Raw genomic sequence first — 17,676 nt, 5'->3', positions numbered from 1 at the left:
TTCTGGGAGATAAGTTTTCAAAATGATTTACGGCGACGCCGAAGGCCGTGTTTAGTGTTTTCAATTTGCGAAGTGTATGAAGTGGAAAAATATTGTTCCCAGAATTTTGACGTGCAAACCCACATAAATTATCAGAATTGTACTTTTTTCTCTTTTTTTTCTTCATTTTTTTTTCCTGTACAATTGGAGTTTTTAATCCCATTTTCGTGCAGTGAATTTAATTCGACCAGATTCCATATTATCAGAATTGTTTTTTTTTTTTTTTGTTTTTGGGTGCAATTTGATCCGAAAAGATTCCATAATTTCAATTTCTTGTGATCCCCTTCGGACTCCTCCGAGTCGCTAAGCATATAATTTAAATTTTACCAGAAATAATTTACAAATTTAATTACTAAAAATTAATATAAATTTGGATTAGATGTTTATATCTTTTTAGCTAAAAATTTAATTTCCTGGGCCAAAACTATCAAAATCGAAACCGCCCACCCAATAGGAAACCATTCAACTTGGCCACCCATTGTTCCAAATAGTCAACCCCTATCTCGTCGTTGTGTACTCTTAACTAATTCTGAGGGAACACGCACCGTATGATTTTCGATCAACGTAGGACTATCAAAACATTCAACTTGGCCACCCATTGCCCCTAATAGTCAACCCCTATCTCGTCGTTGTGTACTCTTCACTAATTCTGAGGGAACACGCACCGTATGATTTTCAATCAACGGTGATCTTTAAGTAGTAAATCCTGTGATTCCACTGTGATCGAGGGCTTCAATGGTGATGCTAGAGCGTTTGGGGGCAATATAAACAAGCAATCGGAGAGGCATTCGGGTATTGCTTCCTAGTGGCCAATTCATAAATATTGGGGAATTCCCATCATGCCCTGCTGGTGGAGCGCCGTGTGGCCGGGCCAGGCTAAGAGCACGGCACGCGCGGCGGAGGCAGTGGCGCTGGAAATGGTGAGGAAGAGAGCGCTGCGCACAGCGTCGGCAACGACACATAATTGGAAGTCATCGCTTGCTGCAATCTCCGAGAGATCCGTCCTACCGCCGCAGCATCGTGTGCAGGAGGCGGCGAAGAAGAGGAGGGGCGGGGTGGAGAAGAGGAGGATTAGATCGGCGACGAGTCACACCGATGGCGACTATTTTCGGTGACATATGTCCCCTTAGCACCTTAGTCTTCAAATTTTAATTTATTTATAAAAATTTTGTAACTATTGATCATGCAATTTCTCTTACACGACCACATTTAGCGGGGCTAACGAGTGCTCTCACCATAACTGATGATGTTGAACCAGCCTTTCAAACAATTTCTTTTTTTTTTAAAAGAATATGAATAATTTTCCATCCTTGTTTTGATCTTTTAGTATTTTCTATAGATAAAAAAAAAACTTTACGAGTTCTATAGCTTAAAAACCTTTTATCCTTCCTCAGTACTTTATTATATGGAGGCATATTAAAAAAAATAAATAAATAATCCAAAAGGATTGTTTGTATATTTGGATAACTCTCCAATGCGAACAGCTGCTTAACAGATAACTTTGCCGGCCAGTAAGTTCCTAATTTTTAATGAAGTTGTTTCGTGCTTGACCAAACCAAACAATCTCTTTGGATATTCTATTTTTGGGGAACGAATCATCTACAACACCATCCCTTTGGATATTCTATTTCTATTGCTTATCCAGAGTAATTAATTCCTCCTATATTAGCCCTCTTTCCACAAGAAATTTGATCCTGTTTATTTATTTATTTATTGGTTTTTCAGGCATTATGGAGTCCCAATCCCACCAATGGCGCCGTCATTTCCTCCCACAACTTTCTTGTTCTAATAGAATAGTATAGCGCTTCTGTTCGTTGCTCCATTATTGCACATATATTCTCTTTTCTTATAAATTATCATCATGTAAAAATAATTATGTAATTTAACTATCATTTGATGAAAAGGAAAAGCTCTGCAAGAAAAAAGATATACTACCTGAGAGCAGGAATTTCCTTCCCAATGCGAACCCGTTGATCAAAATTGGAACCTCTCACAAATTTAGAGGTCCTCGGATCGACGTGAAAACTGATGGGAAAAACCAGTGAAATCCAGAAGATCTTCCCCGTTCTTGAATTTGAGGATCCACTGCATTGATCGAAAAGGACTACTCAACCAAATGGTGTGTTCTCTGCACGCGAACGCGTTCCCCATTAAAATGGATGTACTTCCATTTGCTTAAATACTTCTCTAGCACCAGCTTCTGCTTGTCGACCTGCCCTAGCTTCGCAAAAGCTCTCCCGATCCTCCTCGCGGTGTCCTCATCGGGGTTCACGCCGAGCTCCTCCATGTCCGCAAATACCTGAAATTTGCCGCTAAAGTTCACAAATGTAAATTTTACAGATTATCCTGAGTTAAAAAGTTCACCTGATAAAGAACGGCGAGACAACTAAATTTCATAGGGGCTGTTAAGATTTTGTGAATGGGTTATGATGCACAGCTAAGTAATCTATCCAAGTTCACTCCGCTCACCTGGCACTACATTGATTCACATTGATATCTAAAATTTGCCAAACAAGGCCAATGCTGATTAGGAAGTATGATTATATAATTAACTTGGATAGCTGTTTAGCTATTCTCTTCATTGTACGAGATAATTACCTCCAATATTTTTTCTGGTAGATGATGATGATCATACATGGAGATCATGCGAGAGAACAACCTTTTTGAAACCGAACGTGTATGAGTTTGTATAACTACGTTCCAAATAGACTCAGCCTCATCTATCCTCCCTTCCATATTGAAGGCTAGTAGCAGTGTATCATATGTTCCCAATGTGAGTACTTGGCCTTTGTTCAACAACCACTTAGTAACCTAGACACAATGCATAAAGAGAGATCAGTATGTTCGTTACTAGACACAATGCATAAAGAGAGATCAGTATGTTCTCCGTTAACAGATATGTTGATTTTCTTTCAGCTCTTTTCAATGCCTCATACTAATAAACATGTTTGTAATCTTCGATAAAAGGCTTTTAAACCTCTTTATGGCTTAAATATTGATGGTCATTCATGCTGTTGAAACAGAACAATTGATTAACCTTAGGACAGAAAATTTCACACCTGGATGATCCGCAACCATTGACTTCGTCTTCTCAAGATTTCTAAAGCTTTTGCAGCAGCAATAACTGGAAACTCAGTCTCCCAAGCAGTCCACCTATCCAATGCTCCATAGATGACTTCTTTGTCATTTGGAAGTTTTGAAACCTAGCATAAACATTTTCAAAACTGTTTTAGAAAGAAAAGTTGATTTCTTTTGTTCCTTTTCATAAGAAACTTATTGATGATGTTAAAAACCAACTGCAACAAAACATAATGAAACCAAGGGCACATGTTGTATAGAGCAGGAGAAAGGCAACTTTCTTTCTATAAGCTTTTGGAAGATAACATAGCAATAATGCCTGCTATTCTTGTCTATGTTGGGCAGAGCACTAAGGACTAGCTTGTAAATGCATTGGCCCAAAAGCACCCACTATTATGTTTTAGAGGGTCCAAAAGTTTAGAAGTAGTTCAGACCCTACCTCTTCCGTTGCTCGTATAGCACACCTGTTAGGCATGGCAATATACATACATATTTACATAGGATATATAATTCACAACACAGTTTTGCTTTTTTTTTTTAAAAAAAAAAATGTTTAGTATCTTACTGTATTTACAAGATTGAGGGCCTTTTGCCCAGACCCAGTTGAATCTCTCTTCATCCATAAATGGTGCTCTTTTCTGGTTGGCTTCTTTAATATTCTGCGATGAATCAAGGGAAGCTAATGTCTTAAATAGTGCTATATGCTGACACATAAACATCCGACCAGAAAAGTTTTATCCAAATACAAAAGCCCATAAAAAAGGAGCACTCTATATAGCGCATGAATATCATATTAAAACCAAAGGGAATTGATGCAGACACATTGCTGGAGATTAATACTTTCAATATTCTTCCGCATCATACCTTGTCTTAAGTTGGTTGTTAAATTTAGAATAAGTAAAAATTGGGCAATTTTGAACATATATAAAATGAGTTTGAGTGTTAGGAGAGAATAAAACTTTAAACTTAAGCTTGATTTTATCACTTGATCTTTTTCTAATTATCCATATCCACCCACTATCATTAACCATATGAAAAATAACTTTGAAGGTGAACTTGAAACACATGAAACAGCTGTAAAAACTATATATGGGACAACATAAGATAATTGTTTTAGAATTTCAGAATTTCTTATACTCTAACTCTAACAACATTTGATTTAATTTCTTTACAATCCTCCCTTCTTCATGCTTTTCTCCACTAATCTCTTGCTCCTTCTGCCTACAACATGTTACCAACCCTACCTCATTTTTTTTTGCCTGAAGCAGCTCCAAATGCTAAATCTAAATATAATATAATGCTTGCTTTTAGCTTCAAGCTTTATTTACTCCCTCACTGTACCATCTGAATCAATTCAAACTAGCTCTGCTCATAAACTAAACTACGAAAGTAAGCTCATAGAACGAATTGATTAACACAAACACAAGATATAATCGCATAACAAGTTCATTTTTCCACTGGAATTCACTAACCTCAATTTAGCGATCGCATATCACTTTAAGACAATTTCAAAAACAACTTTAAAAAAAAAGGGGGATCAGTTAAGGTTCCATACATTGATCGATCGCTTGACCGACGCATATCTCGACCCCTTCCGCTCTGAATCAGAGAAGGAGCTTCGAATTAAACGAAATCCGCACCGAATCACGATCATAATAAGGAGAAGACGAAACAATCTATGGGGAATTTGATGAGATTGAAAAGAAAACCCCAAATGAATCGATGAGTATACCATGAACGTCGTTGCCGAGGAACAAGTGGCGATCGAAGGAGAGGGAGCGAGGCGAAACCCGAGGTGGAACCCTAACTCCGCCATTGTTCTCCGGCCTCCGAGGTTCCGAGTGGTCGGAGATAATTGGGCTATAATCAATTTGGTCGGAGATATTGGGATCTTCTGAAAAAGCCCAAAAAACCCAAAAATAGCCCAAGAGCCTCCTCTGGCCCAATTATTAGCCCTATCATCTAAATAACTGATTCATTTTTAATTAATAAATCACATGGCTTAATTTTATTTTATTTTTTCGAATAGCTAAATCATGCCAACACCTGCACAGCACGTAATAAAATATATTTTTTACTTTTCACATATTCAAAATTTTAAACTCCAAGTGGTAATTTATAGTATAGCTAAGGACAAGCAATTCTAAAAATCAAGATCTATGTTGTGTTGAATTAGAGACTGTGAACCACTTATTTACGCAATGCATGGTTAGTAGATTTTTTTATCACAATGGTAGTGGAAGGGGGTTCAGTCGAGGGACTGACTGGTCTGTCGACTTGTTGGTGGGTCATTTGAAACGCAAGGAACATTATCATATTTTGAAAGGCTAATGCTGATTCACTGATGGCAATGGATAAGATTAAGTGGTTCATGACCTAGTGGAAGGAATCTCTTTCGCGCAAACGACATTTCTTAATATTTTAGTGTTTCTTACTGTACTATTTTTTTATTTTTTTTTCATTCTCTATTTGACAGAGGTTTACTTCCTCACCCTTGATGCTTAATTCATCCTTTTTATGAATGAAGCAAGTAGCATGCTATATTTTCTCAAAAAAAAAAAAAAATAGTGCACTGTAAGTTGGCTAAAGTTAGGAGGTTTTGATATTTTTTCCCCTTTTTTTTGTCATTTGACAGGTAGATGCTGAAAATTGTGATAAAATTTTGATGAAATTTCACCAGGAAGGTTGATTTGAAATAATTGATTATTTATGCAGTGAAAATTTTGAAAGGAATCATGATGAGGTTAAATTTTTGAATTTGACAATTCTGGGGTACACCAGGTAGTACCCCAGAGAAGTTTAAATTCAATTCATTTATCTCAGGGTATTTTCGTTATTAAAGCCCTATCTTTGTCCAATTCCGAAACCTGAAAATGCTACGGTTACCCAACCTGGAACGTAAGAAGCAACAACTCGCACGTGCGCAATTCCACGGCACCTTCCTAACAAAGAGCCCTAAAATATCCCAAATTAACAAAAGTGCCACAGATCCTTTTCCCTCCTACACTACACTAAATGTGCACCAGTATCATCCACAGGGCATTATCGTTATTTTGTGATAGCCGAGAGGTACTGTACAAGGGGACCGGGCCTGACGTTGTCGGGCATCGCCAGAAACGTCACCTTCGCCATCGCTTTCCAGCGCCCCGCACGTGCGAAGCGCACGCCCGTCACAACCGCGGCCAAGTGTTGTTTTCTCTACTCTTGACCGTTCGATCGAACAATTGTACCACCGAAACCAAAATCGAACGGTTAGAGTTCATTTAAAGTATTTGCGATCGAACTACACCACCGCAGCAGGTGCACAATACTACCGTGAACCTAGTCATCGTCTACTGTCCATTCCACCAGCTCCTTTCAATCTAACCGTCCAAAATTTGAACATCCAAAAACTTGAAGGATGGATGGTGGATAGCATTCCGGTCTACGGATGTACGACTGAACCGGGTGCAGGTGATAACTTGTTTTCAAAGAGCGCGGGAATGGGGTGACTGGTTCGACCGGGAGCCCGACCGGCACGTGCGCGTCACTCTTTACGTTGGAATCACTCGGGACCGTGCGGGTCCCACCGTCCGAACCGGCATAACGACGCTACGTTCTCAGCAGGAGAGACTCGACCAATAGTGTCATTACACGTGTCCGCCTCTTGGGCGGACACTAGTAATATTTATTATCTGCACTTGGTGCAGAAGATCTTCCGTGAACCGCAAATGCTTTTAGCCCTCTCTATTCTCTACAGTCGCTCGTAGAGGATGGTTCATGACGCGACATGGTGCACCAAAAGTAGGTATGATTTTTTTTATTTCATTTCTCCTTATTAAGACGCGGCATCGTTTCATCTCACTCATCTTCTACCTCCGCTTCTTCTTCCTCTTCCTCTCCCTGCTTTACCCGCACTCTCTCGGAGCTTCTAGAGATTTCGACGAGGGAGAGAGGGTGAGCTCCATTAATGGATAGAGAGCTCCCTCAACTTCTCATCTCGCCCTCCCTCTCCGGCCCCACAGACTCCGCGGAGTGGCGGAGCATGTACCCCGTCGTCGCCGAAACCCTACCCCTCTACGCCTTGGACTGCTACGGCGGTCTCCTTCCTCCTCCTCCTCAGCTCGGAATCGCTCCGGCGCCGTATCCGCCGATGGAGTGGCTCAGCTCCGGCAACGTCGTCCACGACCTTGATGTATTTCATGGGAGCAACCCCATCGGGAGCCTCCCCTCCGCCCAGGATTCACGCCTCAAGCTCAAGTTCCCGAAGATCGAGCCCCTCGCGATCGACGACCGAAGCGCGATCGCTTTGTCCGCGGGATCCGCAGCGTTCCACCACCTCCCCGGCCTCCGATCGCTCGAACCGCCGCCGGATCTGGTGGCGGAGGCCCCGGATCCGCCGCGCTTCTCCGGGGATCTGATCTCACTGATTGGCCCCTCCAAGAAGCGCCTCCCGGAGCGTTCCTTCTCCGATCCTCCCCCTCCTCCTCCGCCACAGCCGCCGCCGCCGCCGCCTCCTCCTCTGCGATCGACCGGCTTCCCGAGGCCACCGCCGAGCGAGATCTCGCGGCGGAGGAGGAAGAGCATCAGCGACCGCACGAGGATCCTGCGGGGGCTGATGCCGTGGGAGCGGAAGATGGACACGGCGACGCTGCTGGAGGAGGCGAACAAGTACGTGCGCTTCCTCGAGGCGCAGGTCACGGCGCTCCAGACCATGCCGGAGCGCTCGGCCCGCTTCGCCCCGCCGCGCGAGCCGCCCGGCTCGCTGCCCTGTCCAGCGGCGGCGCTGGGCCGGCTGAACCGGCAACAGCTGCTCCAGGTGCTCGTCAACTCGCCCGTCGTCCAGGACAGGCTCTACGCCCGCGGCGTCTGCGTCTTCTCGGCGGAGCAGGTGGCGTCGCTGCGCTGCTCGGCGGAGCGCCACCGCCCGCCTCCGCTACTCCTCCCCCCCGCCGCCGCCGCCGACGACGACGACGACGTTCGCAACTGAGGTACGCCTACTTTTCCAGTTTCTCCGGTTCGGGTTTTCGAAATGAGGTGCGAGGTTTAGGGTTTCGGGGACCTACTTGGTGCTCTCCTTTTTGGTAAGCTTTTTCTCGCTCGTATCCTTAACACTCTTATGTCTTGCGCTTTACGTCTCTTTTCTGGGTGTTTTTTTATAGATAGCTTCTTACTATGTGCTTTTCATTTTCCCCTTCTTTTTATTTTCCATTATAGGCTATAGAGAAAATATGGAGAGGCTTTTTACATTTTGGAGATCATATTTTGCGTCCATATATATACAGTGATGCAATGTAGATAATGAGGACTTTATTTAGAAAAAATAGACATATATAGCATTCCAGTTTTGAACTAACTAGTAATCTACTCTAACTCTTTTCTTTGGAGTAGTAATCTACACTTATTTCTTTTCTCCATGCTATATATATGTATATAGAAAAGAGGAAAGAGATACAGAGTGGAGAGTTACTGTTTTATTAGGAAAATGTTGGGGCTAATTTTATCTAAAGAGATTTATCTATGTTTGGGTGAATGCCGAGAACGCTAAAATTGTTTTCATTAATAAAAAAAATAATCAAAATTCAAATTATTCAAAACAGCACAACTAATCAAAGTCAATAACAATGGAAAAAGTTGAAAAAAAAAAAATAATAGATAATGCTACCTATATTTAAATATAATTAATTATGATTGTAATTACTTTTTATTTAGTTTGCATGTTTAAAATATGACTAAAATTGATTAGTTAAGTTTTAATATCTCTTTTATTTAGTTTGTACATATAAAATATAATAAAAATTGATTAGTTGAATATTAATATTTATTCTACTCTATAATTTTGTTGTTGCATTATTATAGTTTATGTATAAGAAAATTAATTGAGTTGTTTTAGATTATATTTTTACATATAGGTATACAATTATATAATTTCTTATTTATTATATTATAATTTATTATTTATGTATAAATAATAGTTTTTAAGTCATTAACCTTTTGCCAGACAAATGTCAGGACTTGAGAAACTTTATTTACATAGCTATAAAATAAACAATGGGGAAAAGCAATTTTCATCTATACTCTAATTCAATTCAAAATTCGTTTCAATCCAAAGGTCACTTTGATGAAACAAACGGGGCAAAGTGGCCAATATTGTTATTCCATGCATATGTTTGATTTCTTTTTCAATATGGCAAATTAAAAATGGTACAATTTACAATTTAGCATTTATTTATGATTGTATAATGATGTAATCAAGTTCTGCATATATATATACTAACATATTACTACATTAGTTTAAGATGTAAAATTACTTTACGTNATGTTTTTTTTTTTTCCTTTTTTGGAATATATGTAGTTCTGATACAGAGAACGCATGGTTAATTTAAATCTTAGTAAGATCAATTCGTTGCATGAATATTGTATATATTATTGCTCTTCCACCATTGAGTTCATTTTGAGATCAGGATTGAATGACACAACCCTATCCCACATAGAGATGTTAATTAATTGTTTCCATGATTCATCCCATGACACTTAAGTCATGGTAAAACAACCTTACTACTGTGTCAAACTTGACCTCGAAATATATATACTATAACATACGTGTGGCTAATATATATATATATATATATATATATATATATATATATATAATGTTACTATACTATCGATAGTATCAAACATTTTGATACTATCGAGTTTTCGGCCGTTCGATGAAAAAATATACGGTTAAAATGATAGCGGTCCTCTAGAATTGAGTGAGTGGTTGGTTGAATAATATAATTAATCTAACAGGTGAAAATGATCAAATGATAAATCTAACAGCAGAAAACTCGATTATATACACATATATGAGGTAAATTAATCTTTAATTTATAAGGAGCAGTTTTGCCTTGATTTTATTAGGTTATCAGATAAGAACTAATATTTTTTCTTATTGACCATTCGAGTATTAATGTTATACGTTTTTAATCTTTAGTTGTTTCTGCGCATTTATTGAGATAGGCAAATCTGTATGCAATCATTTTATTTTATTTGACTTTTCCCCTTTCATTTCAGTTTCACTATGCCATAAAAAGAAATTACTATATCTCATCATAACATTTCAAATTTTGTAAATTAGAATTAAAAATAAAATAGCATTAAGAAATTATTGTAATGGTCGTAAATGTTTGGTTCACACATCACAATTCAAAGAGTAACCAAAATGAGCTAAAACTATATCTAGCATTCTTTCCATTGTATTATTTGCCACCTCTCTTATGAAGGCTCTCATTCATTTTATTTTATTTCATTTCATTTCTATGTTTATTGCTTATTATTTTTATATTTTTTGTTATTTTTAAATTTTTCATTAGAGTCCTTGTTTTTTTTTATATGCATCAGCTCTTATGTTTTTTATTAAAAATAGCTGCTATATATATATATTTTATGACTCAAATATAAAAATGGACATTTAGATATAGAAAATGATATGTTAGAAATGTAAAAAAATTTCTAACAAAAAGGAATGACATGTTACTGCTGTTACTGTATTTTTTTTTTTCTAAATTTACAGCTATTTATATTTATTTTATTTTATAAAATAATTAAATTTAAGTTTTGTTAAGTTTGGTGCATTGCACATATGTTTTTGCTATTTTTCTTTTTTTTGAGAGATAGATAGCATGCATGCTACCTGCTTCGTTTATTTTATTTAGAAATAAACTTAGCCAGAAATATGAATTAAATAGAATTCGAAATTGGAATCTTGGGTACCAACCAAGGGAGGAAAAAGGTTTAAGTATTTTCAAAACTAGACAAAAGGGGAAAAGAAGGGTGATGGTCTCCAAACTTTATATATATATATAATCGGTTTCCAAATCTAAACAATAAATTTAACTCATAAACATTCAAATTCCTAATAGAAAATAAAATATGGAGAATGTTATANTATATATATATATATATATATATATATATATATATATATATAATCGGTTTCCAAATCTAAACAGTAAATTTAACTCATAAACATTCAAATTCCTAATAGAAAATAAAATATGGAGAATGTTATATACGAAAATAATTATCCAAACGGCGGTTATGTTCCAACTCCTGTTCTTTGAAATTTATCGGAATAATGCTCGCGCTGGATCTGCCAAACTCCGGTCTGAAACATGTCATGAAATTTGCGGCGCCTAGCATAGTTAAAGAAGAGAAATATCACGTGAAGCAAAAATAATAATAATAATAATAATAATAATAATGATGATGATGATGATGATGAAAAGATACTTGAGGCTTTGTGAATGATGAAAAGATACTACATGTTTGCAGTAAAAATTTTAGAGCAGAAAGTAGTAATTATCCCTAAGAATTAGAGAGAAGCGAAGCGAAGCGAAGCGTCCGGAAGGAGCGGCAAGCATTTATCCTTTTGAACACGTAAGCAACTTCGCTAAAATATCTCGTAATGTTATCCCCGAATGCGTTCGCCGTCAGAAAGTCTCCGAATCTCAAATGACATGATCCGCTCAAAACCATAATTTCTATGAACTTGATGCTAATCGGGCTGTTTCATGAAGTGCAGTGAAACAAAGCCTAGAGCAACACTGAAAACGACTCCAACAAAGCGCTACAAGAAACTCTTTTACTCTAATTCGAAAAGCTTTTGATCTGAATTTCCCAATGACCTGCTATAAAACTAGTATAATTAAACAAAAAGAAATACCATCAAATAACACACAGAATTCGCAACAGAAGTCCACCCAGTCATTTAAGCAGCACACAACCCCAGAGCGGGCGGAAGACGAGAACGGTTATTTTCATCGTCAGATTTCAGAAACAACCTCACAACAATGAGACGAGACTTCACGCACAAGAAGAAAAGCAGCTCTATGTCTTCCACCCTTCCAACATAATGTTTCATGACAAAAATAAAATTCAACAGAAAATCAAGTAAGCATTTGCTATTTATTATGCTTTATTTTCACCACATTGTTCAGTTGCTGGTTTTTCTAGGTAATTCCCAGGCTAAAAGCAACTAACCAACAGTGTCGCAAAAATAAGAAACTCCATCTAATCGCTTCAATTACATCCACAGATCATTCGGGGAAAACAAATAGAATTAGAGAGATGCAGGCTTAGTTTAGTATTAGAGTCATCTAAATGCTATTAGATAAAAAAAGTTGGAATAAAAGCATATAGAAATATACTTCTGCATTCTCCGAAAAAACTGCAGAAAATATATCGTAACCGACTTATCGCGATATGCGATATGTAAAGAAATAGAATATTTTTTCAACGTACTTTTTCACCGCATGTAATACAATCTCCCCGCAATCCCAAACGAAGCCACATAAAACGCAAAACAAATGCTAAAGCCAACTGTAGATAACACTGTACTCGGCACAAGTATTTATTACAGCCTACATTGTTTACACAGGATGCAGATTCCAAATTTACACGAAAGAAATTATTGAACACAGGGATCATATTATATTAGACATATCACAATGTCTCATCAACTAGTGTCCCACAAAGGCTTTCGCTAAACTCACCAATATCAATGCCACGCAGAAGCCGAGATCAAGCTCCTATTTTTCCAACCCAGCAACATCGCACCATCTTTCTCGACCAAAGTATATTTATCAGAATAAAACCCTAGAAGCTTCTTAATCACTGAGTTCACATAAGAGCTCAGTGGGTAGGGCTTAAACCCAGCCATTGTTAACCTAGACCTCCACTTACCCAATAGCTCGTGCCGTTCGACCCTTCCGTCCCCCTCGCAAGCAATGATATTCACTATATCCTTAGCCAAGCAATGCTGCTCCACACTTATCCTTTCTTTGCTATCCCTTGGCAAAGTCACATCAATCGATTCGAACATCGCGTAGTAGTAATCCAACGTCTCCAGAAACCTCGTTAGAAATGGTGTTGTATTCGTGTTTGACTCCTGCTCAACCAAAGTGGTCACTTTGGGCGAAAGCCCTTTCACCATTCTTAGCAACCCATCCCGCGGGTTACTCACATCAACACTCTCATCCGGCGTGTGGTGTAGATGAAGAGTGAAATTCACTGCAAGTGCTTCTCCCGGTCTAATATCAAGCATTTCACGGGTCACCTGTGGACAGTAGACGGGCAGACCTGTGAACTCGAGCGGTATATTGAACTTCTTCGACATGTCGGATAGCATCTTCCCTACTAGTTGCAAGCCATCCCCTCTGGCGTACTCTGACAGGGGATCGTCGATTCCTGTTATCCGCACATGCGGCGGGCCCCCAGGCCTAGCAGCCAAGGCCTGTATTAGGGTTATCCATTGGGTCCCCTGAGCAATTTGGAAGTCTATAATGTGAATCCTATCTTCGCTTCTTAATGCTTCGGCAATCGCGCCGTTGGCAGCCATGTATCCAAACTTGAAGTACGGGCAAATGTCATACAGCGTTCTCATGTATGAAAGAAGCTCTGTGCTTTCGGGTTCCCGGCATTTTAGGGCACGGTAGATGTTGGTTCCAGAAGATTCTTTCCGCGCCACCAGGCCTTCGATAAGGTACGCACCGAGACGCTGAATAGGCTCTCCACTTATGGAAACCATACCATGGGCTTCTTGCACAAGCGCATCGAACTCCTCGATCTTGTTCTCTGAAAGAGCTTCCGCACACTTAATCAGAAGTTGCTTAACCTTGTTTTGTGGGTCTTCTTTCATCTCTCTTGGCCGTTTCTCAGGTCGCACTTCAAAGCTTTGTACAGGATATCTGTTTGACGTAAATTGTGGTTGAACCATGATAATAGGCTCGCGTCTTGATTCGTGACTCCAAGTTCTGGAAAGTTGCCTCGCAACCTTGGCTGGTTTATGCTCGTCGGTATTGGGATTCGTGCTGGTCGCTCCTTCGTCGGTGTCAGGGGCCATCAGAACCGTCTCAAGCTCTTGTAGTGCATGCCTCATGTTCTGGCTGGTGATTGTATTTTGTGAATTAGGTTCTGTAAACTCTGAAAATTTGATCTGAAACTGTCTGAGTGAGCTGCCGGGTTCTAAAGGGGAGTGTTGGGAATGAATATTTCCGGACAAGGATTCTATGGGGCTTCGCTGTTTACTAATACTGCTGCTATAAACAGATAAATTGTCAGAATCTAACTGAGTCAAAAGAGGGGAGTGGGGGGAGTTTCCTAGATTAAATTTAATCGAGTTCGCTGACCAATCAGAGTATGCTGGCGTTCTGGGAGCAGGAAATTCGCAGGAATGATCGCTAGCAGTCAACCCATACTTAAGCAGCTGATGTAAGTCCATACTAGATGAATGCACATCAGTTATCAAATTCCTGCATAAAATGAAAAGACAAAAAAAAAATTACTTGCAGGTTAAAACTTCTACTGCAAAATATAATAGTCGGCCACACCTAGGAAATTCGAATATCACTAACCATGAAACTAAGTTTAAGAGAATAAATCTATCAGCATACATGTCACTAATTTGTTCATAATGTTTAATACACTTTTTTGTTTTTATTGCACAAGTTCGATTTTGCAAGTTGATATAACAAAAATATGAGGATACGCAGGTGCTTCATTGATTGTTTTGTAAGAGTTACGATAAGACATTGATTCCAACTTAGCTTCATAACGAATAATAGGTCTAAGTAGTTTGACTACTGATTTTAAGTTTATAGTATTAAAGACTCAGTACGACTATAATTGCATATTTCAGCTCTCCTCAGCATTAATAGATATTCTCTCTCCACATACATCACCTCTCATATGCTCTTTTGTAATTACTCAAATTATGATAAAGCCATTCTCTAGGTGAAATCAACTCCCAAAAGGGTACGACTGAGAGAACAGTCTATTCCTCATAGCCAATTTTCGTGATTTTCAAGCTTGTAAAGGGTAGGCACGCCAGGAGTTCCGAGCAATGAAAGTTCAACTTCAGCAAATTAAAAGATAGTCAAGGCAAATGAAACCATATATACAGCAACCAAAACAGCCAAAAACCTTAACTCATCACAAACTTTACCTATTCAACAGAAACAACTTATTTGTCCTAATATATGAAGCTAATGAGTCAGCCAAGATTTAAGTACTGATTCATTTGTTACTTCTAAGTAAGTTCTAAAGTAGCTGGGCCTAACTTTCTTCGAAGTGCCTACTTTGACCCCCGAAGTCAAAAGCTGAAACACAAAAGCGGATTCTTCTTTTGGCACATTGTTTGGTGCTCAGCTGAAGCAACTTCTGTCCCAACAATTAATATGGATAATTCCTCAAAAAAAAACAATTAATATGGATAAGTTCCCCTAGAAATTCCTAAATTTTCAGTGCTCTGATATTTGCAATTGGGTCCATCCATCACCATTTAAATTCTATAAACATCTTAACTGGGAGATATATAAGAAATTCACGGAATAGATTATGATTGAAACAATTCGACAATCTTGGGAGATGAGTAAGAAACAGGAAACAAACCCTACAGTGAACTTCAAAAGATCAGGACCAATCTGATATTTGCTAATAGATTGAGAACTGGTCGTTGAACTTACCAGTAATGTAATAACCCAAACAAATAAAATAACATGGGGGGAAAAACGCATAATATAATACTGAAGATCGACTTGATGCACATAATAATTAATTTTTCTTGCGTATGAATCGAACATAATTTTTAATACTCGGAAGAACCCACTAATTGTTGATTTACAAGAGAAATCATGGTCGATTTCCCTAATATCTTCAAATTAGCCCATTATACAACTTTAATAGTATAATAACATACATAAATCTTGTTGACTACTTCTACTTCAGCATCGAATTTAAGATCAAATTTTTTAGGAGGAAACTGGAACTAACGATCAGTAAACAAGCAGAAAAAAATTAAAAAATTACTCAAATTAGTAATCTGTTTCATCTATACCTTTAATAGACCTAAAATAAAATATCACTAGCTCCGCTTACCCTCGTTTTCACACTCAAACACAAATCACAACATATCAACTCGAAATTATCCAAACCCTAACAAAAATGGCAACAAAAACTTAGTAAACAGCAATTTTAGGCCCAAATTAGCAAAACGTAGCTTCATAATTACACGAAAAAGGGCATCAATTCTCTTATTTTACCTCTAATTCCTCCCCCAAATCGATCCAAGAGTTCCGATCCTTTCCCCTTCTCGTCCTCTCTCTCTCTCTTTCTCTCTCTCTCTCTCTCTCCCTTTCCCTCTCTGATGCGTTCGTGCTATCTTGTGAGAATTTTTGAGGATTAAAGCGAAGGTATTTTGGGGCCGCAGCATTATATACCTCGCGACTGAGACTGTACAACTAACGGCGTTACTGTCCCGTGAGGCCCACGGTCACCCGCTCCTGTGATTAAATTACCTTTCGACCTTGTAACGGCGTTACTAACGGAGACACGCTGACCACCCCTCACGAGCGATCACGTGCGCTCACGCGCCGTTCGTGACGGATTACATCCCGACCGTTGAGATTAGATCCAAAGGCGTACGATTGCGGCTTGCGCAGGTTAGCGAGAGCCGGTCGTACCGTTCTACCGTGCGCCGCGCACGTGACCGCGCTCGCCTTCGCACGCCACGCGTGACGATGGTTCCGCGCCGCGTTGACACGCGGATACCTGTTGACCTAACGTGGCACCCACTCGGTTGGATCTCGAACGTCCAATTCGAAATCGACGGTTCAGAAGCAGAAGAACTAGTTGCCCCATTTGACTGTGTTGACTCTCTCTGGGCCGTTGGATTAGGGGGAGGATCATAGATGAGGTGCTGACGTGGACCCTCGAAAAGAAAACGACAAAAGAAGCGGAATATAGCGAAAGCCAAAAGGAGGTATCTCGAGCTTCTGGGTGAAGCACTTGATTTTTTAATTCAAAAATATTCGCTTTCTTTTTCAACTTTTAAATTAGTGGTCTACATGACGCTTTAAGTGATGTCAATTTTTTAGTACGAATATATGCTCCACATTACCAAATTAGGAGTGCCAGCCCAAATTTGGGTCAAATTCAAAAAGGCAATTCAAATTTGAATACTATAAGCTGCAGAAAAATTACAAACAGTATAGGTTTATTCAACCTAATCAAGTTTTGTCCTGAATAAATATCTTTGTTAATAACAACACCCCAAGATGCTATAACTAAGATCTGATTTTACTGAATCTGAATTCGCAGAGAACGTTTAGCTTAACTTTTGAAACTGAATCGTTGTTCCAAAAGATAATAACTACATATTGGATTACCTTTCCTCTTTTTCTTTTTTTTTTTTTGAAAAAAATAACAAAAAGTTTAGTTTTTGGCTTGGTTTTTTCTAGAAGCTCTATCCGAAAACAACTTTTAGGAAAAGCTCCAAGTGGGCTTGGAATACTAAATTAGGATAAACCAACTTCGTTGGCTTGCTTTTGAAACTCATACATTTTGGGTTAGTGGGATTTGTTTGATGTGATCTTAAACAGACCAGAAGCCAATGAACATGTTACACAGCTTTAATAAAATGAATCAGCGTGCGCATGTTTTTATATATAGTTTGTGTCGTGCATGTGGGTTTTGAATAAGTAATTTTAGTACTATAGCAATAGTGGGTGATCGTATTCCACTACAAAAATGGAGGGC

The 17,676-nt window shown here is 38.8% G+C and overlaps 3 protein-coding genes across 8 annotated transcripts; 1 reads left to right on the top strand and 2 right to left on the bottom strand.

Moving 5' to 3' along the window:
- On the top strand, positions 412-1,964 carry LOC109715603. The gene is made up of 2 exons (XM_020240714.1): positions 412-1,150; positions 1,765-1,964. The coding sequence occupies exons 1-2, from the start codon at positions 879-881 to the stop codon at positions 1,826-1,828; spliced, it is 336 nt and encodes a 111-aa protein (XP_020096303.1). The 5' UTR covers positions 412-878; the 3' UTR covers positions 1,829-1,964.
- On the bottom strand, positions 1,862-5,003 carry LOC109715600 (pentatricopeptide repeat-containing protein At4g18975, chloroplastic). 3 transcript variants are annotated; one of them, XM_020240710.1, is made up of 6 exons: positions 4,850-5,002; positions 4,673-4,716; positions 3,683-3,776; positions 3,099-3,242; positions 2,638-2,850; positions 1,862-2,338 (listed from the first exon to the last, which is right to left on the bottom strand). In XM_020240710.1, exons 1-6 carry the CDS (start codon positions 4,931-4,933, stop codon positions 2,144-2,146), a joined length of 774 nt encoding a protein of 257 aa, XP_020096299.1. In that variant the 5' UTR covers positions 4,934-5,002; the 3' UTR covers positions 1,862-2,143. The 3 variants fall into 3 exon arrangements, with proteins under 3 accessions (XP_020096299.1, XP_020096300.1, XP_020096301.1); XM_020240711.1 differs by having other exon boundaries at positions 4,673-4,733; positions 4,850-4,953; XM_020240712.1 differs by having other exon boundaries at positions 2,152-2,351; positions 4,850-5,003.
- On the bottom strand, positions 12,449-16,335 carry LOC109715299 (chitin-inducible gibberellin-responsive protein 1-like). 4 transcript variants are annotated; one of them, XM_020240234.1, is made up of 3 exons: positions 16,182-16,335; positions 14,271-14,393; positions 12,449-14,180 (listed from the first exon to the last, which is right to left on the bottom strand). In XM_020240234.1, the coding sequence occupies exons 2-3, from the start codon at positions 14,360-14,362 to the stop codon at positions 12,641-12,643; spliced, it is 1,632 nt and encodes a 543-aa protein (XP_020095823.1). In that variant the 5' UTR covers positions 14,363-14,393; positions 16,182-16,335; the 3' UTR covers positions 12,449-12,640. The 4 variants fall into 4 exon arrangements, with proteins under 4 accessions (XP_020095823.1, XP_020095824.1, XP_020095825.1 ...); XM_020240235.1 differs by having other exon boundaries at positions 12,449-14,177; XM_020240236.1 differs by having other exon boundaries at positions 12,449-14,174.

Source organism: Ananas comosus, linkage group 9 (genome assembly GCF_001540865.1).
Source record: "Ananas comosus cultivar F153 linkage group 9, ASM154086v1, whole genome shotgun sequence".
Taxonomy (NCBI): Eukaryota; Viridiplantae; Streptophyta; class Magnoliopsida; order Poales; family Bromeliaceae; genus Ananas; species Ananas comosus.
This window is presented reverse-complemented; position numbering and strand designations above follow the sequence as displayed.

Coding starts and splice junctions, on each gene's coding strand:
- LOC109715299 (XM_020240233.1), bottom strand. CDS start 14,362: ATGGACTTACATCAGCTGCTTAAGTATGGGTTGACTGCTAGCGATCAT.
- LOC109715603 (XM_020240714.1), top strand. CDS start 879: ATGCCCTGCTGGTGGAGCGCCGTGTGGCCGGGCCAGGCTAAGAGCACG. Junction 1,151..1,764: donor ACCGATGGCGACTATTTTCG/GTGACATATGTC, acceptor TTGGTTTTTCAG/GCATTATGGAGTCCCAATCC.
- LOC109715600 (XM_020240710.1), bottom strand. CDS start 4,933: ATGGCGGAGTTAGGGTTCCACCTCGGGTTTCGCCTCGCTCCCTCTCCT. Junction 3,243..3,682: donor CCCTCAATCTTGTAAATACA/GTAAGATACTAA, acceptor TGTTTATGCTAG/GTTTCAAAACTTCCAAATGA. Junction 2,851..3,098: donor AATGGTTGCGGATCATCCAG/GTGTGAAATTTT, acceptor CATTGTGTCTAG/GTTACTAAGTGGTTGTTGAA.